Source organism: Heterodontus francisci, chromosome 36 (genome assembly GCF_036365525.1).
Source record: "Heterodontus francisci isolate sHetFra1 chromosome 36, sHetFra1.hap1, whole genome shotgun sequence".
NCBI lineage: Eukaryota > Metazoa > Chordata > Chondrichthyes > Heterodontiformes > Heterodontidae > Heterodontus > Heterodontus francisci.
Window position 1 is genome coordinate 33279456 of NC_090406.1, and position 23966 is coordinate 33303421.

A 23966-nucleotide genomic window follows, 5' to 3' on the forward strand; every position below is an offset into this window, starting at 1 on the left:
CGTCGCTCTTGGCTGACATACGTTGCCCAGGCCTCGCCGCCATAGAGCAAGGTACTGAGGACACAGGCTCGATACACTCAGACATTTGTGTTCTGTCTCAGTGCGCCATTTTCCCACACCCTCTTGGCCAGTCTGGACATAGCAGTGGAAGCCTTTCCCATGCGCTTGTTGATTTCTGCATCGAGAGACAGGTTACTGGTGATAATTGAGCCTAGGTAGGTGAACTCTTGAACCACTTCCAGAGCGTGGTCACCAATATTGATGGATGGAGCACTTCTAATGTCCTGTCCCATGATGTTCGTTTTATTGAGGCTGATGGTTAGGCCAAATTCATTGCAGGCAGCCACAATCCTGTCGATGAGTGTCTGCAGGCACTCTTCAGTGTGAGATGTTAATGCAGCATCGACAGCAAAGAGGAGTTCCCTGATGAGGACTTTCCATACTTTGGTCTTCACTCTAAGACGGGCAAGGCTGAACAACCTTCCATCTGATCTTGTGTGGAGGAAAATTCCTTCTTCTGAAGATTTGAATGCATGTGAGAGCAGCAGTGAGAAGAAGATCCCAAACTGTGTAGGTGCAAGAACACAGCCCTGTTTCATGCCACTCAGGATGGGAAAGGGGTCTGATGAGGCTATGCTGAATTGTGCCTTTCATATTGTCATGGAATGAGGTGATGATACTTAGTAGCTTTGGTGGACATCCGATCTTTGCCAGTAGTCTGAAGAGAACACGTCTGCTGATGTGGTCAAAGGCTTTGGTGAGATCAATGAAAGCAACGTAGAGGGGCATCTGTTGTTCGCAGCATTTCTCCTGTGGCTGGCGAAGGGAGAACAGCATGTCAATGGTGGATCTCTCTGCTCGAAAGCCGCACTGTGCCTCAGGGTAGACACGCTCAGCCAGCTTCTGGAGTCTGTTTAAAATGACTCGAGTGAAGACTTTCCCCATTATGCTAAGCAGGGAGATTCCACAGTAGTTGTTGCAGTCACCGTGGTCACCCTTGTTCTTATAGAGGGTGATGATATTGGCATCGCGCATGTCCTGTGGTACTGCTCCCTCGACCCAGCATAGGCAAAGCAGTTCATCGAGTGCTGAGAGTATAGCAGGCTTGGCACTCTTGATTATTTCAGGGGTAATGCCGTCCTTTCCAAGGGCTTTTCCACTGGCTAGAGAATCAATGGCATCACTGAGTTCCGATTTTGTTGGCTGTTCATCCAGCTCATCCATGACCGGCAGAGACTGGGCTGCATTGAGGGTGGAATCAGTGACAACATTTTCCCTGGAGTACAGTGCTAGGTAGTGCTCCACCCAGCAGTCCATTTGTTTGTGTTGGTCAGTGATCGTGTCCCCTGATTTAGACTTGAGGGGCACGATCTTCTTGATGGTTGTCCCAAAAGCTCTCTTGATGTCATCATACATTCCTCTGATGTTTCCGGTGTCGGAGGCCAGCTGAATACGACTGCATAGATGTTGCCAGTTGTCATTTGCACAGCGCCTGGCTGTTCCTTGTGCAGGGGCTTCGTGGGGGCTTTCTTGTATTCAACAGTGCAATGCACTTAGCGGCTATGACAGGTTCCAGCTCTTCAAAGTGAGATTGAAACCAGTCTGCATTCTGCTTCTCACATTTGCCAAAGGTGGTCATTGCTGAGTCATAGATGGCGTCTCTGATGTGGGCCCACTTCGTCTCTGCATCCCCTGCAGGAGTTTTTTGAAGGGCTTTTTCAAGTGAATTTAGAAACTTATGTAACAGCTGTGGATAAGAAATTCTGCTCGTGCTGATGCGCGGGCGGCCCTTCTGCTTGGAGTGATGTAGCTTCTTTGATTTGAGTTTAACTTTGCTGCACGCCAGGGAGTGGTCAGTGTCGCAGTCCGCACTGTGGAAGCTGGGTGTCATTTGGACACTGCTTATAGAGGCTCGCCCTTTGACGATGAGGTCCAGCTGGTGCCAAAGACGTGATCTTGGGTGCCTCCACGAAACCTGGTGACAAGGTTTAGTATGAAAGAACGAGTTGGTGATGCAGAGGTTGTGATAGGTACACAACCCCAGCAGTCTCTGTCCATTCTCATTCATCCTTCCAATACCATAGCACCCAAGATAGGAGGGCCATGAGTCATGGTCGGCGTTAAAGTCCCCCAGCAAAAACAAATGTTCGGTATTAGGAATGCTACCAATGATATTATGGAGTTCCTTGTAGGACTGGTCTTTAACTTCAGGTGGGGAGCAGAGTGTTGGAGCATAGATGCTGAGTAGGTGTACTGGACCAAAGGCGGTGAGCAGTCAGATGGACAGTATGCGTTCCGAGCCATTTAAAGGTGGCTCTATCATGCTGAGCAAGGAGTTTCTGATGGCGAAGCCCACTCCTTGCTGTCTTGGTTCTTCAGGATCCCTACCCTGCGAGTAGAAGGTGTAGTCTTTCTTTCTTAGAGATCCGCTTGCAGGGAGGCATGTCTCCTGAAGTACTGCAATGTCCACATTGAGTCTACTGAACTCATTGTGAATGATGGCGGTCTTCTGAGAGTATTTGGTTTGTGTAAAGTCTTCCGACAGGCCAGGACACATAGATCTGACGTTCCAGCTTGCAAAACGAAGGGCTGGTACCTTCTTTCCTTTTTTTGTCGTGCCGTTTGGTGCGGTGTTACAGTCCAATTGTCGGGCAATGACCCTGAGCTCCAAGTACCCATTGAAGCAGGTGGACTCTGGTGGGACAGAACCTTTCTGACCGGGGGCTGCCCAGTTTGAGGCGGGCGGTAGCTGTCCAGTGAGATGTGATGATCTCCCCCACCGACAATCTCTACGCCAATTGAGCTGGACTTATAACCCGTAATTGCTCCCTTCCATGTTGGTTTGCTCGCTGTGAGGCAACTATGGAGTGCCCCCTCCATGGCGCATGCCTGGGTGGAATGTATGGAGGTTGTGAGTTTCCCAAGTGTCAAAACCCCCCACTCGGCCTTCCTGGTGGGGTCCAAAGGAGTGCAGAGTATGACGTTTGTCACCGGTATGGCTGCAGGGACTGCCAGAAACATGCCAAAGGTGACAAATGACCGCCTTAGGGGTTCCGCTCCGTAATTTCTGTTAGGGTTTACACCCTTAGCTTTGGTCTCTCCCAAGATGTCCACAAGGCAGTGGGGCTGTTAGCTCCTATCCCTGAGCAGGAGCCCTAACAAGTAAACTGTGCGATATCATGAAGGGAGAGGGAAGGGGGGAGGGGGTGCGAAGGGGAAGGGGTGGGGGGTGGAAGGGTGTGAGGGGGTGGGGGGAAGGGGGTGCAGGGAGGAAAGGGGGCGAGGGGGGAGGGGGTGCGAGGGGGAAGGGGTTGCGAGGGGGGAGGGGGTGCGAGGGGGAAGGAGTTGCGGTGCGGGGGAGGCGTCCAGCAGGGGTCGCGACCCTGGCGAGCGGGATTGAATAATTGACAATCTCTAGAGTTTTTGTAGATTGAACAAATAAGAAATGATTCCCCAGAAATGGCTGGATTTAACCCTGAAGGTCAATGGAAACACAAGTCTTTCTGGTTTCCTTTAAGTTTTCAGCTCACACAATCCAACACAAACAAAAACTAATGAATTACAGTAACAAATGGCAGCTGCCGCTTTATCAAAGGCACAGAAACACAGAATGCACAGCTTGAAAGGATAATGAAAACAGATTCAATACTAAATTTCAAAAGAGAATTGGATGTACAATTGAAAAGGAACTATTTGCATGGCAATGGAGAAAGAGTGGGGAAGTGGATCTAATTGGATCTTTCAAAGAGCCAGCATAGGTGCAATGGGCCAAACAGTCCCCTTTTGTGTTGTCACATTCTATGGGAGCTAAATTTGATAGCCCCCAAAAACAGGAGGATTGTGCTGCAGGGTTAACCTTTTCCCGTAGCTTCAGTGCCAACTTTATGCTACCTGCTAATTAACACGATTGCAGCTGCGCTGTTGAGTGGCTGCATGTCACAGCAGGGGCCCAAAACCATGAGAGGCTTGCACCAAGTAAAGTGAATACAAATGCAAAATACTGTAGAGGCTGGAAATCTGAAATAAAACAAAGAAAATGCTGGAAATACTCAGCAGGTTAGGCAGCATCTGTGGACAGAGAAGCAGAGGGCAGGATGGGGCCAGGAATTGATGCAGGTGGGCATGTAATTCCGTGCTGCAGGCCAGAGTGCCAGTTTTCTGGCACCATCCCACCCCGAGCCATTTTCAAGAAGGCCGCATCAGGGGCAGAATGGACACCTGCCTGCCAGTGGCTGGAAGCCAATTGAGGTAATTAAGGGGCCAATTAAGGCCCCTCGACTGTGCCAACTGGAATTTTCTAGTTGGCAGACGGGCCCCACACAACGGCCAAAATGCTGCCTGACCTGCTGAGTATCTGGCAGGTTCAATTGAATCATTCAAAAGGGAATTAGTTATATGAAAAGGAAGAACGTGCAGGGTTATGGGGAGAAAGCAGTGGAATGGAACTGAGGTAAAGCCTGACTACCCTACCCAACCCGAACCCGACCAAACCCGACTACATGTGTCAGGCTCAGGTCGGGACGGGTCTGTATTCTGCATCCAGAATTCGGGCTCAGGTCGGGTCGGGCTGGACTGTACTATTTTGTTTCGTATTGTTTTCATTTTAATCTACAATTTTTTTCTGTTTCATTATTATGTTTGTTATTTTCAGCAAGGGTTGGGCATTTACAAAATGAAAGAACTTGGGCCTGGATCGGGTTCGGGTTGGCTGTTCTTGGGGTTGGGCCTGGGTCAGGTTGAGCCAGGCTTTAAACTGAGGGAGTTGCTGTTTCAGAGAGCTGGTGTGGATATGATGGGCCAAATGACCTCCTTCTGCAGTGTAACAATTCTGTGATTCTGTGAAAGCTAGCCTGCCTTACTTAAAGCCCAGATAGCTATGGACATCAATGTTAGGAGTCTAGCACCAAGGACTGGATGCAGTGTTGCATAAAGTTCAATGGCCTCACACTGATTGATAGAGATTGTTGGGAGGTGAGTGATGGGGGTGTGGTGGATTTAGCAGTATCTGAGGCTAGTGATGCAGTTGATGGGGTATCGCATTTGAAGAACCATTCACTCACCTTGAACAACAGTCCCACACCTTATCTTCCCTCTGCCACTGACCATCACATCCATTTGGCCACAATGCAAAAATAAAAGCCACCACAAAATAAACCATCCAACCCAAATTTATAGATTAAACCATGCCATGGGCAATAGGGAATCGGGGTTGTGTTTACTGGTATCGCAGTCTGATGAATTGTTTATGGACAGCCCAGCCAGAAAGAGGCTGTCTAGGTTGCCTCCTCCCTTTCCCTTCCTCCTCCTCCAGCTCCTCAGCTTCTTGCTGTACAGCTGGTGGCCAGGGCTGTGCACTTATGATGGCAGGGTTACGCAGCATACAACAGACCACCATGAATCTTGACACACACTCTACCAAGTACTGCAGGGTTTCTCCAGAGTGGTCCAGGCAGTGGAAGTGTTGTTTCAGCACACCAATGATCTGCTCTATCACAGTTCATGTGGCAGCATGACTTTCATTGTATGCATGCTAGGCCTAGGCCCAACCATCTTCAGCTGCATCATCGCTGACCTTCCTTCAATCATAAGGTCAGAAGTGGGCATGTTCGCTGATGATTGCACAATGTTCAGCACCACTCGCGACTCCTCAGATACTGAAGCAGTCCGTGTAGAAATGCAGCAAGACCTAGACAATATCCAGGCTTGGGCTGATAAGTGGCAAGTAACATTCGTACATCACAAGTGCCAAGCAATGACTATTTCAAACAAGACAGAATCTAACCAACTCGTCTTGACATTCAACGGAATTACCATCGCTGAATCCCTCACTATCAACATCCTGGGGGTTACCATTGACCAGAAACGGAACTGAAGTAACCATATAAATACCATGGCTACAAGAACAGGACAGAGGCTAGGAATCCTGCGGCGAGAAACTCACCTCCTGACTCCCCAAAGGCTGTCCACCATTGACAAGGCACAAGTCAGGAGTGTGACGGAATACTCTCCGCTTGCCTGGATGAGTGCAGCTCCAACAACACTCAAGAAGCTCGACACCATCCAGGAAAAAGCAGCCTGTTTGTTTGGCACCCCATTCACAACCTTCAACATTCACTCCCTCCACCACCAATGCACAGTGGCAGTAGTATGTACCATCTACAAAATGCACTGCAGCAATGCACCAAGGCTGCTTAGACAGCACCTTCCAAACCCACAACCTAGGAGGACAAGGGCAGCAGATGCATGGGAACACCACCACCTGCAAATTCCCCTCCAAGTCACACACCATCTTGACTTGGAACTATATCGCCGTTCCTTCAGTGTTGCTGGGCCAAAATCCTGGAACTCCCTTCCTAACAGCACTGTGGGTGTACCTACCCCACACAGTTTACAGTGGTTTAAGAAGGTGGCTCATCACCACCTTCTCAATGGCAATTAGGGATGGGCAATAAATGCTGGCCTAGCTATCAATGCCCACATCCCATGAACAAATAACAAAAAATGTGCATGGGTTGCGTGCCAGAGTCATCAGCCATGTCATCAGCGGATAGCCCTTGTCATCCTGGAGCCACACTTTGGTTTGCTATGGTGGCTAAGATGCAGATGGCACAGCGGACTGTTGCAGAATGAAGGCAACATGACCGCTGACAGGATACCAGGCATTGACCTGCACGGTACGCTGCTTATGGTTGCACACCAGCCGACATTGAGAGAGTAGAATTCTTTTTGGTTGAGGAACATCTTAGAATTGACATGCGGTTCCTGCAAAGTGATGTGCTCGCAGTCAATGGCACCCTGCATCGTGGGGAAGTTTGCAACTCTCACGAAGCCGTGTGCTCGCTCTGTCTGCTGCTCTCTGGCAGGAAGGAATGAAATGTAGTCAGCTCTTTGAGTGGAGCGTCAGTGACCTCCCTTATGCAACGGTGGCTGGAAAACTGTGGGATGCTGCAAATATCTCCAGCTCCAGCCTGGAAGGAGCCTGATGCAAAAAAGTTCATGGCTGCAGTCACCTTCACAGCCACTGGCAATGCAGTTTTGTCCTGCTCTGAGTTTGCAGTTGTGGCTGCAGCAGTTGGCAGATTTCAGTGAGGATGTCCTTACTGAAGCACAGACATCTGATACAATGTTCCTCACTGAGGTTCAGGTAGGAGAAGTGCTTCCTGAGCACCCTGGGTAGATATGGTTTCCTGTTGAGTGCCCAACTTCTCACCTCCTCCTCCTCCTCCTTCTAGCAGCTTGCCCTGCTCAATCTACCAGTCATACTGTATTCCAAGGGCAATGCCTATTACTGCACCTTGAAGACAGGACCAAGTCCTTCAGCACCTATCACACTATTCCCTATATTCTTTAGCAACTTTAAAGAACTGTAGAAAGCACCATAGACGTGATAGTGGAAACTGTGGAACTGGACCAGAGTGAGAGTTAGCATCACCAGGAGAGATGGAGGAAAGACAGAAAGTATATAGATTTATATAGTGCCTTACCATAAATCACAGGATATACTGGAGTGTTTTCCAGCTAATTAATTACTTTTGAATTGAAATCACTGTTGTAGAAGCAAACACACAAGTTAATTTTTACACAGCAAGATCCTACAAAAGAGCAATGAGATGACTAACCTGTTTTTGATGATGTTGGTTGAGGTAAAAATTGTCAAGAATCAAAATTAAACAATTTTCCAAGGTTTAAAACCTTTTTATTTCCCTACACTTTGACTCCTACACTTGTGATGGAGGAAGAACTTTCACACAACAACAGCTTAGATCTGGCCTTGAAGGATGATTTTTCACACAAAGGCCCTGCTTGTAAATATTTACAACCACTTGCATTTTGACACAAAGCTTCATGTAGCAAACATTTGTGAGGCCCTTGATGGCGAAGGGGGTGTCGTTGTAGGGTTGGAGGAACAGGCAGTGACTAACAGTAGAGGGAGAATTCAGGAAAGTGGTCAAATGGTCAAAGAGAAAGACTTTAAAGAAGGTTTTAAAGGTGAGAAGAGGGAGGGAGCAGCGGGGTGGGGTAATGGCAAACAGTTACAGGGCATAGGGACTAAATGGAAGGCTGTGCAACCACCGATGGAACAGCAAGAGGAAGAGCACAATCAGCCAAGATTGGTCAAGTTGACAGTCAACCAGGGACATGGAATGCTGGAGGATGGCATGAGATTATGGAGGGATTTGTAACCAGTGGAGGTTGATGAGGTCAGGGTAATAGGTGAGTGAGGCTAAGTAAGAGATGGGAGACAGTAAGTGGAGTTTTCGCTGAACTTGAGCTTTGTTGATCCCAAGCCTGGCTATCACAATGTTTTAGGTTAAAGTTTCATTGGCACTGCTAATGAGAGAAAGGCAGAAGAGATTCATGGTAGTAGCAGACAGACAGTGAGCTCTGGCCCCTGGGTTATACTCAACAATTACCCTTTGAGTGCCTGGGTGGGTAAGGGTTAAAAGTGGAATAAGTTCAAGTCGGGGTGATGTGCCAGTGATAACAGAGTACAAATAAGAGGCTGTTCAAGTGTCAAGCAGTGCAGCTGGTCTGCTCACTTTATGTAAGTGCACCGTTATTAAGCACATAACACTGCACAGTCACTCCACACAGATGGCGTTGTACATTGTGTGTTCAGTTCCGTTGCCATGGATGAAGAGAGTACTTGTAAATTTTGTTAATTATCTTGATTGTGTTTATCATTTTAAATGGCACTGACCTTTTAGCATCTCATTGCTATTACATATTACATTGATACTTCATACTGAATTGGATAGTATTTTCTCATCTGATCATATCTTGCTTTTATTTGTGATTTATTTGGTGTGTGGATACGAATGATAAATACATTAGAATTTTAAAACTTAGAGCTTTTTTGTGATCAATACTGGGGAATGAAATGGCCCAAATCAGGCGCCCAGTTTCCTATCAAATACGTCAGGCCAAGTACAGCATGGGTTAGGTGCAGAGTAAAGCTCATTCTGCACTGCTCCAACCTTCGGCTCCAGCTCCCATCTCAGAGGGAGGACCTTATTGCACTTTTCCAATGACAATTTCCATTTCCTCCACTATCCATCCTGTGACCTAAATGAAACTGCTGAACTGACAGCCATTTCCTGCTCTGGATCAATTGTCACCAGTGGATAGACTGAGATTCCCCACAATCCCTTGAAATCTAGAGATATTTTCATCCCAATCTGGGCTGTTATGAACCCATAAGTAAAAGCCAGTGTCTAAACCACTCTACTAACCAGTCAATATTTAACCTTTTGTGTCACTGAATATTTGATTCACTGCACATTCGGTGTACAACACCATAGACCATTAGATGTCTGGGTCTCCGCACCATTTGTGCTTGATACTCATTTCCTAGGGCCTACCAGGTGGAGGTGGGAGAAATAGGCTAGAGCTTTTAAATAACATGCAAATGACAAGGAAGTGATGTCATAACATTTCTTGCAGCATTTTGCAGGGATCTACTGGGCATCCACCAGGCCTGAAGGGCACCTATGCAAATTGAGTGGCAGAGATTGCAGGGGCTTTTCCATCATCTTAGAGGATCTTTTGTTTCATTGGCTCTGAGGATGTGGCCAATACAGGTGAAGCTGCATCTCCTGCTCTTTCTAGTTGCCCTAAAAAGTGGTGTGTGAATTGGAGGGGAACTTGGAGGTGAAGGTGTTCCCATGACATTGCTGTTCTTGTTCTTTTCGGAGGTAGAGATCATGTGAAGTTTTGTTAAGTAAGCTTGCTGAGTTGCTGCGGTGCATCCTTAGATAGTAGATACTGAAGCCACACTACACAGGTAGAGATACAGCTATTGAGTCTAGTGACAGAGAACTGATCAAGCAGACTGCTCCAAAATGAAGTCATGTTTCTTGAGCGTTGTTGCTGCAGCACCAAGCCAGGCAAGTGGTGAGTATCCCCAGATATGACGTTTTAGTACCACTATGTCGGGCTGTTGCTCGACTAGTCTGTGTGATGGTTCTCTCAACAAAATGTCCCAAAGCACTTGGCAGGAGCGTAAGCAGAGAAAAATTGAAACCGAGCCAAAGAAGGAGAAATTAGGACAGAAGGAAGGCGGTGGCATAGTGGTATTGTCACTGGACTAGTAACCCAGAGACCCAGGGTATTGCTCTGGGGACATGGGTTCAAATCCCACCACAGCAGAAGGTGGAACTTGAATTCAATTAATAAATCTGGAATTCAAAAAAAAGCTAGTTCTAATGATGGCCATGAGACCATTGTCGATTGTTGTAAAAACCCATCTGGTTCACTAATATCCTTTAGGGAAGGAAATCTGCTGTCCTTACCTGGTCTGGCCTACATGTGACTCCAGACCCACAGCAACGTGGTTGACTCTTACATGCCCTCTGAAATGGCCTAGCAAGCCACTCAGTTGTATCTAACCGCTACGAAGTCAACCCCAAATGGACTGCTGCGGCTCAAGAAGGCAGCTCACCACCACCTTCTCAAGGGCAATTAGGGATGGGCAATAAATGCTGGCCTGGCCAGTGACGTCCAAATCCCACGAATGAATAAAAAAAAAGTAGGTTTTAAGCATCATCGTAAAGGAGGAGTGAGAGAGATGGAGAGGTTAAGGGATGGAATTCCAAAGCTTGGGGTCTCGGCAGCTGAAGGCAGGTCTGGCAATTTTGGGGCAAAGGACGCGGGTATGCACAAGAAGCCAGAATTGGAAGAACATAGTGTTCTCAAAGGGTTGTAGGGCTGGAAGAGGTTATAGAAATCGGGAGGACAAGGTCATGGAGGAATTTGAACACAAGAATGGGAATTTTAAATATGAGGTCTTGGTGGACCATGAACCAATGTAGGTCAGTGAGTACAGGAGTGATGGAGGAACAGGATTTGGTGTAAAGCAATGATAGGGACAGCAGAGTTTTGGCTGAGTTCAAGTTTATGGAGAGTGGAAGGTGGGAGGTCGTCCAGGAGAGCATTGGAATAGCTGAGTCTGGAGGGAACCAAAGCATTTGTGAGAGTTTCAGTCAAAGATGGGCAGAGATGAGTAATATTACGAATGTGGAAGCAAGCGGTCTTGATGGTGCAGTGGGGTTGGAAGCTCAGATCGGGGTCAAATAGGTTGCAAACAGTGTGGTTCAGCTTGAGACAGTAATACAACCATGAGATCCTTTATAATATTCTTACTAGCCAGAAGGGGACCAGGTAGCTTAGATGGCTAGTGTGTGTTTCAGACCACTGTCAGCAGTGTGGGTTCAATTCCTGCACTGGTCTGAGGAAGGCAATGAGAAGCCACTTCATATACCCGCTTCCCTAAACATGGTCATCTCTGCTAGGTGGAGAAAAAGAGCAGAGGACTAGCACCAGGCAGATAAGAGCCATGGTTTAACCTCTCAGCTTAAACAATGCAATACTCACTGAGGTGTCAGTTGAGATTTTAGGCTCAAGTCCTGGAGAGTGGCTTGAACGCACAGTTTTATTTCTTAGAGGCGAGTTTATTCACACTGAACCAAACTGGCACTCGTGTTTGAGCTTTTTGGTGATACAATGAAACTCTCCACACTTTTTCCCCCTATCCTAAAACATCAGAATAATTATCCTTTTTTTATTTTTAGTAACAATGGCTATCTGTGCTCTATCAAATTAGCTTTACTTCCTGTACAGTCACCCTAACATAAACAGTCACTGGTCAGAGGTGCTTTGTGTACCTGAGTCACAATGAGTTAAACGATTGTATCATTCTGGTTGCAAGCCTGTAGTTACTGCAGTGCTAAGATTAACTGGTTCAATAGATTCACAGTTATACTTACCTGATCCTGAAATCTGACAGCCATTTTGCAACTATCTTCTCATATTTCCTGATTTCTGTTACTCGTCCTGATTTTGTTTCCTGATATTCTGGTAACTCTTCACTTTTGCCATTCTTGAGTTCAAAAAGGGCAGAGATTGTGCTCGAGGTATATCCAATAGTTCCCAGTCTTGCTGCAAAGAACGTGCAGCAAATTCCACTCTGGTAATTTACACCTGCGCCTTTAACCACAAAGTAGTGAAACCTGTTGAGCTGACAGGCCGCAGCCAACCTCTGCCCCCGCCCAGTGACGACACAGCAACAGTACAACCTCAGGTAAACACAGCTATTGTTCTGGGTTTTGAAATTTGAGGCCTAATCTACTTTCTGCACCAGGGCCCTAAATTTATTCAACATTCCTAAATTATGGACGTAGATGCAGAAACACAATAGCATGTATTAACCGAGCATCTGGAAAGCTTTCCTCTCACCCCAGGCGAATTAATAAAGGCTATCAAATATTAACTGGTCGGTATGAGGGAGGTGCCCTTTGCATACCAAGGTTGATATAGACATACCGTTCTCTGCACACACCGACTAAAGTTAATAAACTGTTTCATTTAGAAGTGCTTCTATTGGCCTCAAAACTCTGCTGCCGATATCTTAACTTGCACCAAGTCACAGAGTCATATAGTTATACAGCACAGAAACAGGCCCTTCAGTCCATCGTGTCCATGCCGGTCATCAAGCACCTATCTATTCTAATCCCATTTTCCAGCACTTGGCCCGTAGCCTTGTCTGCTATGGCGTTTCAAGTGCCCATCTAAATGCTTATTAAATGTTGTGAGGGTTCCTGCCTCTATCACCCCTTCAGGTAGTGTTTCCTCAAATCCCCTCTAAACCTCCTGCCCCTTACCTTAAATCTATGCCCCCTAGTTATTGACACCACTGCTAAGGGACAAAGTTCCTTCCTATCTACCCTATCTAGGCCCCTCATTACCTTGTACATCTCAATCAGGTCCCCCCCTCAGCCTTCTCTACTCTAAGTCCTGTTCACAAATCATCCCTGTGCTCGCTGATGACCTTTGGTTCCCGGTTAAGTAATGCATCAATTTTTAAATTCTCATTCTTGTTCACAATTTTTTATATTCATTCATGTGGAATGTGGGTGTCGCTGGCTAAGCCAACATTTATTGCTCATCCCTAATTGTGCTTGAGAGGTGGTGGTGAGCCGCCTTCTTGAACTGCTGCAGTCCATGTGAGGTAGGTACACCCGCAGTGCTGTTAGAAAGGGAGTTCCAGGATTTTGACCCAGCAACAGTGAAGGAACAGTGATATAGTTCCAAGTCAGGATGGTGTGTGGTTAGGAGGGGAACTTGCAGATGGTGGTGTTCCCATGCATCTGCTGCCCTTGTCCTTCTAGGTGGTAGAGGTTGCGGGTTTGGAAGATGCTGTCTAAGGAGCCTTGGTGAGCCATGGTGTAGCCCCTCCCTAGCTCTGTAATCTCCTCCAACCCTACAACCAGCGTTCCCTTTAAGCTGCATGGCCAATCAGCAAACTGGGTGTTTCCGATCTAGGCCGAGCAGACGTTGGCCCCTTTAAATTAACTTGGATGCACAGTTGTGCTAAAAAATTTAAAGGGGCTGTGCACTTAAACAAATTGCCTGCACACGCCAGAAAGATTATAGGCTATGTTGCCTAAAACTGTCCAAAATATCTGCGCTCCTCCAATTCTGGCCTCCTGCGCATCCCCAATTTTAATCACTCCACAATTGTCAACTGTGCCTTCAGTTGCTGAAGACTTAAGTTTGGAACTTCCTTCCCTAACCTTCTCTGTCTCTTTACCTCTTTCCTTTTTATGATATTCCTGAAAGCCTAACTCTCATTTGCCCTAATATCGCCCTATATGGCTCAGTGTTAAATTTTGTTAGTTTCCTGTGAATTACCTTGCAATATTTTACTATGTTAAAGGCACTATATAAATACCAATTGTTGTTGTTGCCTCTATTGGGGAGGAGAAAGGATGGGTTATTTACTGGTCAGAAAATGGCCGTTGGAATCAGCCTTTTACATTGCTGCTGCTTGTGGCTGGCAAAAATCATCACCTGAGTTGGTTCCACAAGCTGCTGCCTACAGTCCAGGAAGTGCAGCGGTCGGTTTCATTCCCTGTTTCATTCCCTTTCCCCTGACAGTGCTGACTCCTGGTGGGACCTGGGACTTGCCCACCAACATCTCGCCCATGTGATCATTTGTCTTGTGTGAGCTTTAGCAATGAGTGGCAGCAGACTATCTGACCATGGGAGGTGTCACAGCTGAGCCTGATCCTGCTCCTGCTGATGGCTGATCAGGAGGGAGAACGCGAGCTGATTTTCCCAGGGACACTGAGGTCAATTACAGCACCCCAGCTGAGATTAGCTATCTCACCAACCACCTGGATTGAATTGAGGACCTTCCAGTATTTTAGGCTCACTTTCTAAGCCCCTAAACCATTGAAGCAAGAGGGCATATCACACCGATGCATTCTGTGACGTGTTCATATTATGAAGGATCTTGGTAAATCAGCATAAGGCTGGTGCGAAAGAGTTTTGTATATGCAATTCTTTAAAAAAAAAGAAAAAAGATTTTACATTTATATAGGTACAGAAGAGCAGGAGTAGGCCACTTATCTTCCCCCCGCCAAGCTCGTACTGCCATTCAATGTGGTCATGGCTGATCTGTGATCTAATTCCATAGACCTGCCTTTGCCCCATATCTCTTAATAATATCTTTGGTTAACAAAAATCTATCGATCTCAGATTTAAAATTAACACTGACCTAACATTAACAGCCATTTGTGAGAGTTCCACTCTTCTAACACCCTTTGTGTGCAGAAGTGTTTCCTAATTTCACTCCAGAAAGGCCTTCCTCTAATTATTAGACTATGCCCCCAGTACTGGAGTCCCCAACTAGCGGAAATAGTTTCTCTCTATCCACCACATCAGTTCCCCTTAATATCTTGAAAACTTTGATCAAATCAATCTTCTAAATTCTAGGGAGCACAACCCTAATTTTTGTAATCTTTGCTCATAATTTAACCCTTGGAGTCTAGGTATCATTCTGGTAAATCTACGCTGCACACCCTCTTTCCTTTCTTTCTTTGGCCTCCTTGTCTCGAGAGACAGTGGGTAAGCGCCTGGAGGTGGTCAGTGGTTTGTGAAGCAGCGCCTGGAGTGGCTATAAAGGCCAATTCTAGAGTGACAGACTCTTCCACAGGGGCTGCAGATAAAATTGGTTGTTGGGGCTGTTCCACAGTTGGCTCTCTCCTTGCACTTCTGTCTTTTTTCCTGCCAACTGCTAAGTCTCTTCGACTCGCCATGCTTTAGCCCCGCCTTTATGGTTGCCCGCCAGCTCTGGTGATCACTGGCAACTGACTCCCACGACTTGTGATCAATGTCACAGGACTTCATGTCGCGTTTGCAGACATCTTTAAAGCGGAGACATGGACGGCCGGTGGGTATGGTACCAGTGACGAGCTCGCTGTACAATGTGTCCTTGGGGATCCTGCCATCTTCCATGCGGCTCACATGGCCAAGCCATCTCAGGCGCTGCTGGCTTAGGGTGTATATGCTGAGGATGTTGGCCGCCTCGAGGACTTCTGTGTTGGAGATACGGTCCTGCCACCTGATGCCAAGGATTCTCCGGAGGCAGGGAAGATGGAATGAATTAAGACGTCGCTCTTGGCTGACATACGTTGTCCAGGCCTCGCTGCCATAGAGCAAGGTACTGAGGACACAGGCTTGATACACTTGGACTTTTGTGTTCTATGTCAGTGCGCCATTTCCCCTCACTCTCTTGGCCAGTCTGGACATAGCAGTGGAAGCCTTTCCCATGCGCTTGTTGAATTCTGCATCGAAAGACTGGTTACTGGTGATAGTTGAGCCTAGGTAGTTGAACTCATGAACCACTTCCAGAGTGTGGTTGCCGATATTGATGGATGGAGCATTTCTGACGTCCTGTCCCATGATGTTTGTTTTCTTGAGGCTGATGATTAGGCCAAATTCATTACAGGCAGCCGCAAACCTGTCAATGAGTCTCTGCAGACACTCTTCAGTGTGGGATGTTAATGCAGCATTGTCAGCAAAGAGGAGTTCTCTTATGAGGACTTTCCGTACTTTGGTCTTTGTTTTTAGACGAGCAAGGTTGAACAACCTGCCACCCGATCTTGTGTGGAGGAAAATTCCTTCTTCTGAAGACTTGAAAGCATGTGAGAGCAGCAAGGAGAAGAAGATCCCGAACAGTGTAGGTGCGAGAACACAGCCCTGTTTCACGCCACTCAGGATAGGAAAGGGTCTGATGAGGTGCCGCTATGCTGAATTGTGCCATTCATATTGTCATGGAATGAGGTGATGATACTCAGTAGCTTTGGTGGACAACCAATCTTTTCTAGTAGTCTGAAGAGACCACGTCTGCTGACGAGGTCAAAGGCTTTGGTGAGATCAATGAAAGCAACCTAGACGGGCATCTGTTGTTCACGGCATTTCTCCTGTAGCTGGCGAAGGTAGAACAGCATGTCAATGGTGGATCTCTCTGCTCGAAAGCTGCACTGTGCCTCTGGGTAGACACACTCAGCCAGCTTCTGGAGCCTGTTTAAAGCGACACGAGCGAAGACTTTCCCCACTATGCTGAGCAGGGAGATTCCACGGTAGTTGTTGCAGTCACCGCGGTCACCCTTGTTCTTATAGAGGGTGATGATATTGCCATCGCGCATGTCCTGTGATACTGCACCCTCGTCCCAGCACAGGCAAAGCAGCTCGTGCAGTGCTGAAAGTATAGCAGGCTTGGCACTCTTGATGATTTCAGGGGTAATGCCGTCCTTCCCAGGGGCTTTTCCGCTGGCTAGAGAATCAATGGCATCACTGAGTTCCGATTTTGTTGGCTGTTCGTTCAGCTCATCCATGACTGGCAGAGACTGGGCTGCATTGAGGGCGGTCTCAGTGACAACATTCTCCCTGGAGTACAGTTCTAGGTAGTGCTCAACCCAGCGGTCCATTTGCTTGCGTTGGTCAGTGATTGTGTCCCCTGATTTAGATTTGAGGGGGGCGATCTTCCTGATGGTTGGCCCAAAAGCTCTCTTAATGTCATAATACATCCCTCTGATATTTCCTGTGTCAGAGGCCAGCTGAATATGACTGCATAGGTGTTGCCAGTAGTCATTTGCGCAGCGCCTGGCTGTTCTTTGTGTAAGTGCTACGGATGTTAACTCGCTGGGGGCTTTCTTGTAGTTCAGGAGTGCAATGCGCTTAGCGGCTATGACAGGTTCCAGCTCTTCAAAGTGAGATTGAAACCAGTCTGCATTCTGCTTCGCACGATTGCCATAGGTGGTCATTGCTGAGTCAGAGATGGCGTCTCTGATGTGGGCCCACTTGGTCCCTGCATCCCCTGTGGGAGTGTTTTGAAGGGCTTTTTCAAGTGAATTTAGAAACTTACGTAACAGCTGTGGATGAGAAATTCTGCTAGTGTTGATGCGCGGGCGGCCCTTCTGCTTGGAGTGATGCAGCTTCTTTGGTTTGAGTCTAACCTTGCTGCACACCAGGGAGTAGTCGGTGTCGCAGTCCGCACTGTGGAAGCTGCGTGTGATTTGAACACTGTTTAAAGAGGCTCGCCTTGTGTTGATGAGGTCCAGCTGGTGCCAACGACGTGATCTTGGGTGCCTCCAGGAAACCTGGTGACAGGGTTTAGTATGAAAGAACGAGTTGGTGATGCAGAGGTTATGATAGGTGCACAACTCAAGCAGTCTCTGTCCATTCTCATTCATCCTTCCAATGCCATAGCGCCCAAGGCAGGAGGGCCATGGGTCATGGTCGGCCCCAACCCTGGCATTAAAGTCCCCCATCAGGAATAGGTGTTCGGTGTTGGGGATGCTGCTAATGACATTATGGAGTACCTCGTAGAACTGGTCTTTAGCTTCAGGTGGGAGCAGAGTGTTGGAGCATAGATGCTGAGTAGGTGTACTGGACCAGAGGCGGTGAACAGTCGGATGGACAGTATGCGTTCCGAGCCATTTGAGGGTGGCTCTATCATGCTGAGCAAAGAGTTTCTGATGGCAAAGCCCACTCCATGCTGTCTTGGTTCTTCAGGATCCCTGCCCTGCCAGAAGAAGGTGTAGTCTTGCTCTCTTAGAGATCCACTCGCAGGGAGGCGTGTCTCCTGAAGTGCTGCAATGTCCACATTGAGTCTACTGAGCTAGTTGTTGATGATGGCGGTCTTCCGAGAATCGTTGATTTGTGTAAGGTCTTCCGATAGGCCAGGACACATAGTTCTGACGTTCCAGCTTGCAAAACGAAGGGCTGGTACTTTCTTTCCTTTTTTGGTCATGCTGTTTGTTGCGGTGTTACAGTCCACTTGTCGGGCAATGACCCTGAGCTCCAAGCACCCATTGAAGCAGGTGGACTATGGCGGGACAGAACCTTACTGACCGGGGGCTGCCCGGTTTGAGGCGGGCAGTATCTATCCAGTGAGATGCGATGACCTCTCCCACCAACAAAGGCAACCCATGGCGCCCAATCTCTCCACCAATTGAGCTGGACATATAACCCGTAACTGCTGCTTTCTGTGTTGTGAAGGGGTGGAGGGAAGGGGATGAGGGGGGAGGCTGGGAGGGGGGCTGCAGGGGGTAGTGGGGAGGGGTGTTGGGGAAGGGGGTGCGAGGGGAAGATGGTGCAAGGGGGGAGCTGGGAAGGGGATGCGAGGGGGGTGGGGGGAAGGGGGTGCGAGGGGGATGGGGGGAGGAGAGTGCGAGGGGAGGGGAGTGTGATGGGGGTGGGGGAAGGGGGTGCGAGGGGGGTGAGCTGGGAGGGGGCAGGAGGGGGTGCAGGTAATAAAACATTGCATCAGCTCCCACCATTGTCCCTTTTACAATGGTGTTCTACTACTGGGATCGGGATCCAGGAGCCGGGAGCCGAGCCGGAAGGGGAAGGTTTGTGTGAAAACAGCGCAGAGTCGTCAAGTGAGCGGGAGCCGCTGCCGGGACCATGTGGCCACTCTTCCTCCTGATCGCCACCATGGACGGGCTCCCCGAACACAGCACTCCCTCTAAGGCCAATATATCCTTCCTAAGGAATGGTGCCCAGAACTGCTCACAGTATCCAGGTGTGGTTTATCAGAGCTTTGTTTGTTTGTTTATTTATTTATTTAGAGATACAGCACTGAAACAGGCCCTTCGGCCCAACGAGTCTGTGCCGACCATCAACCACCCATTTATACTAATCCTGCACTAATTCCATATTCCTACCTGTCCCTATATTTCCCTACCACCTACCTATACTAGGGGCAATTTATAGTGGCCAATTTACCTATCAACCTGCAAGTCTTTGGCATGTGGGAGGAAACCAGAGCACCCGGAGGAAACCCACGCAGACACAGGGAGAACTTGCAAACTCCACACAGGCAGTACCCAGAATTGAACCCGGGTCGTTGGAGCTGTGAGGCTGCGGTGCTAACCACTGCGCCACTGTGCCGCCCCGTGTGTACCATAACCTATAGACAGGGATAGGTACTAACATGATGCAACACGGACATTTGACAAAATTGTTGACATCCACAGACATGGGGACAATTAATCTGTTGTGATGGAAACTCCACCTATCAAGAATGAGGCATAATCATTTCGTCATATGGAACATTAGTTTTTAAACTGTTACTGGACTGAAATATGGCCTAACCTGAATTTTAAAAGGACAGTGGCTGGAAACATTTGCATTCTAAGAGACAGTTGCCTGGAGAAGACAATGGAACTGCTCCCTGATTCAATTATCCAAACGGATTTTGGTCACCAGACAGTGAATGTGTAAAAATCCAGCATTCCATTTTCCCCCATCACTGAGAGTGTCTGCCAAGATGGACGATCCACAAACCGCAGGAGCGGCTGTCCCAAATAAGGGATTAGTCATATGACTAGCCGACTGGCCAACTTGTAGTTTTGAATTGTGCTCACAGAACAGTTTGAGTCAGAGTACAACTGAACTTGAAGGAAGACAGCATCTCCCGGTCTCACTGTCTCTCCCTCTCACGCAAAGGTGGGGACCCACGGAAGAAACTAAGCCAAGACAGAAAACCATCGAAACAAGAATGAAAGAGTGCACTGGTCCCCAACGAGATGGCAAGATTTAGCTGCAACCAAAGATTCTACATCGAACTCAAAAGACAGTAAATGAACTCCAGCTATTGTTCAAACCTTTCTCCTTGATTCTTTTTCCTTTGCTCTCTCTATCTGCGTGTATGTTTATCACGTACGCATGCTCGCGTGGTTGCGTCACGTATTTTTAGTAGTTTTAACTAAATTAGAGTTTTAAGATAATAAACTTGCACCTTTCTTGTTTAAATCTAAGAAAACCTGTCTGGTTGATTTCTTTGCCATAACAATTGGAGAGCAGTGAACAAGGATTCATTGAGGGGTAGCTAAAAACGCTGTGTTTTCAAAATTAAACCCTGTTACGGTCAAACCAGGAAAAGGCTGAGAGGGAACCCCTAGAGCCTTTTCACACCTGGTCATAACACTGTATATAAAGTGTGTCACCAACCGAATGCCATCAAAACTTAGTCCGATTTAAAACACATTACTCCCTATTTAGTGGGCATTGTTTTTACTTGCACAATTCGCCAATGTTTGCCCACACACTTGATGTAGCGATGTGGAGAATTTGTCTATCGATCAGGGATGATCTTGATCTCTTTCTTGTGCCTCTCCCTCTCTCTACCCCTTCTCTCTCACCCCACTCTCTCTGCCCACTGTGTCCATCTCTCTCTCTCCCTCCCCTCTGTGTGCCCTCTCTCCTCCACCTCTCTCTCCATTCTCTGTGTCCTTCTCTCCCCACTCTCCCGCTCTGTGTTACCCCCCCCCCCACCCCTCCAACCCCTTCACCCACCATGCACCAGGAGGGGAAATAGTGGCTTGGCGCCAATCCTGCCCTCTGAGAGAAACCAGGGCCTTTGGAGAGCTCAGAATGTGGACTTTTCTTTATTCATTCATGGGATGTGGGCATCACTGGCCAGGCCAGCATTTATTCCCCATCCCTAATTGCCCTTGAGAAGGTGGTGGTAAGCTGCCTTCTTGAACCGCTGCAGTCCATGTGAGGTAGGTACACCCACAGTACTGTTAGAAAACGAGTTCCAGGATTTTGACCCAGCGACAGTGAAGGAACGGCGATATAGTTCCAAGTCATGATGGTGTGTGACTTGGTGGGGAATTTGCAGGTGGTGGTGTTCCCATGCATTTGCTGCCCTTGTCCTTCTAGTTGGTAGAGGTCGTGGGTTTGGACGGTGCTGTCTAAGGAGCCTTGGTGCTTTGCTGCAGTGCATCTTGTATATGGTACACATTGCTGCCACTGTGTGTCAGTGGTGAAGGGAGTGAATGTTTGTGGATGGGGTACCGATCAAATGGGCTGCTATGTCCTAGATGGTCGACCCTCTTGAGTGTTGTTGGAGCTGCATCCATCCAGACAAGTGGAGAGTATTCCATCACACTCCTGACTTGTGCCTTGGAGATGGTGGACAGGCTTTGGGGAATCAGGGGGTGAGTTACGCACTGCAGGGATCCTAGTCTCTGACCTGCTGTTGTAGCCATGGTATTTATATGGCTACTCCAGTTCAGTTTCTGGTCAATGGTTACACCTAAGATGTTAATAGTGGGGGAGTCAGTGATCATAATGCCATTGAATGGCAAGGGGAGATGGTTAGACTTTTTCTTGGTGGAGATGGTCATTGCCTGGCACTTTGTGGCACGAATGTTACTTGTCACTTATCAGCCCAAGCCTGGATATTGTCCAGGTCTTGCTGCATTTCTACATGGACTGCTTCAGTATCTGAGGAGTCACAAATGGTGCTGAACATTGTGCAATCATCAGCGAACATCCCCACTTCTGACCTTATGATTGAAGGAAGGTCATTGATGAAGCAGCTGAAGATGGTTGGGCCTAGGACACTACCCTGAGGAACTCCTGCAGTGATGTCCTGGAGCTCAGATGATTGACCTCCAACAACCACAACCGTCTTCCTTTGCGCTAGGTATGACTCCAGCCAGCGGAGGGTTTTCCCCCTGATTCCCATTGACTGGTTTTGCTGGGGCTCCTTGATGCCATACTTGGTCAAATGCTGCCTTGATGTCAAGGGAAGTCACTCTCACCTCACCTCTTGAGTTCAACTCTTTTGTCCCTGTTTGAACCAAGGCTGTAATGAGGTCAGGAGCCGAGTGTCCCTGACGGAACCCAATCTGAGCGTCACTGAGCAGGTTATTGCTAATCAAGTGCTGCTTGATAGCACTGTTGATGACATCTTGCATCACTTTACTGATGATTGAAAGTAGACTGATGGGGCGGTAATTAGCCGGGTTGGACTTGTCCTGCTCTTTGTGTACAGGACATTACTGGGCAATTTTCAACATTGCTAGGTAGATGCCAGTGTTGCAGCTCTACTGGAACAACTTGGCTAGGGTCACGGCAGGTTCTAGAGCAGAGGTCTTCAGTACTATTGTCAGGGCCCATAGCCTTTGTAGTATCCAGAGCCTTCTGTCGTTTCTTGATATCACATGGAATGAATCGAATTGGCTGAAGTCTGGCATCAGTGATGCTGGGGACTTCAGGAGGAAGCCAAGATGGATCACCCACTCGGCACTTCTGGCTGAAGATTGTTGCAAATGCTTCAGCCTTATCTTTTGCACTGATGTGCTGGGCTCCCCCAACATTGAGGATGGGGATATTTGTGAAGCCACCTCCTCCAGTTAGTTGTTTAATTGTCCACCACTATTCACGGCTGGATGTGGCAGGACTGCAGAGCTTAGATCTGATCCGTTGGTTATGGGATCGCTTAGCTCTGTCTATCGCATGCTGTTTACGCAGTTTGGCACACAAGTAGTCCTGTGTTGTAGCTTCACCGGGTTGACACCTCATTTTGAGGTATACCTTGTGCTGCTCCTGGCATGCCCTCCTGCACTCTTCATTGAACCAGGGTTGGTCTCCTGACTTGATGGTAATGGTAGAGTGGGAATATGCTGGGCTATGAGGTTACAGATTGTGATTGAGTACATTTCTGCTGCTGCTGATGGCCCACAGCGCCTCATGGATGCCCAGTTTTGCATTGCTAGATCTGTTCAAAATCTATCTCATTTAGCATGGTGGTAGTGCCACACAACCACCGCCCATGTCTCCGCTTTAAAGACGTCTGCAAACGCGACATGAAGTCCTGTGACATTGATCACAAGTCGTGGGAGTCAGTTGCCAGCGATCGCCAGAGCTGGCGGGCAGCTATAAAGGCGGGGCTAAAGTGTGGCGAGTCGAAGAGACTTAGCAGTTGGTAGGAAAAAAGACAGAAGCGCAAGGGGAGAGCCAACTGTGTAACAGCCCTGACAACCAATTTTATCTGAAGCCCCTGTGGAAGAGTCTGTCACTCTAGAATTGGCCTTTATAGCCACTCCAGGCGCTGCTTCACAAACCACTGACTATCTCCAGGCGCTTACCCATTGTCTCTCGAGACAAGGAGGCCAAAGAAGAAGAAGAAGAAGTTCCACACAACATGTTGGAGGATATCCTCAATGTGAAGGCAGGACTTCATCTCCACAAGGATTGTGCGGTGGTCACTCCTACCAATACTCAATACTGTCATGGACAGATGCATCTGGGACAGGCAAATTGGTGAGGACGAGGTCAAGTCTGGTTTTCCCTCTTGTTGATTCCCTCACCACCTGCCGCATAACCAGTCCAGCAACTATGTGCTTGAGAGCTCGGCCAGCTCGGTCAGTCGTGGTGCTACCGAGCCACTCTTGGTGATGGACATTGAAGTCCCCCACCCAGAGTACATTCTGCGCCCTTGCCACGCTCAGTGCTTCCTCCAAGTGATGTTCAACATGGAGGAGTACTGATTCATCAGCTGAGGGAGGATGGTAGGTGGTAATCAGCAGGAGGTTTCCTTGCCCATGTTTCACCTGATGCCATGAGACTTCATGGGGTCTGGAATCGATGTTGAGGACTCCCAGGGCAACTCCCTCCCGACTGTACTCCACTGTGCCGCCACCTCTGCTGGGTCTGTGCAGCCTAAAAAAACACTGCTTGCTCTGGCTTAAAGAAATCTCCCCTTTCCAGTTCTATCTTTGCTTTCCTGTGCGCTATCTTATCCGTTCCACACACCAATACTTTCCAGGGCTGATTCCACAGGTCAGACATAGGCAGGGAGCATTTGCTAGGAAATCACAGGC

The 23966-nt window shown here is 48.0% G+C and overlaps 2 protein-coding genes across 4 annotated transcripts in view; one reads left to right on the forward strand and one right to left on the reverse strand.

The window, feature by feature from the left end:
• LOC137351733 (tight junction protein ZO-3-like) overlaps positions 1-23966 on the reverse strand; it is a 112978-nt gene that overhangs the window by 66563 nt on the left and 22449 nt on the right. For 2 of the 3 annotated variants that reach the window (XM_068016480.1, XM_068016479.1), the window contains exon 1: positions 11766-12229. The exons of the other annotated variant lie outside the window; for it this stretch is intronic. In XM_068016480.1, coding sequence (XP_067872581.1) covers positions 11766-11789 — 24 coding nt within the window. In that variant the 5' untranslated portion in view covers positions 11790-12229. Of the gene's footprint in view, positions 1-11765; positions 12230-23966 lie in introns of those variants that run through there. 3 annotated transcript variants of the gene reach the window in all.
• Positions 11950-23966, forward strand: part of LOC137351735 (phosphatidylinositol 4-phosphate 5-kinase type-1 gamma-like) — a 214556-nt gene continuing 202539 nt past the window's right edge. Inside the window, exon 1 of the mRNA XM_068016487.1 lies at positions 11950-12079. The gene's annotated coding sequence lies outside the window, so the exon portion shown is untranslated. The remainder of the gene's footprint in view (positions 12080-23966) is intronic.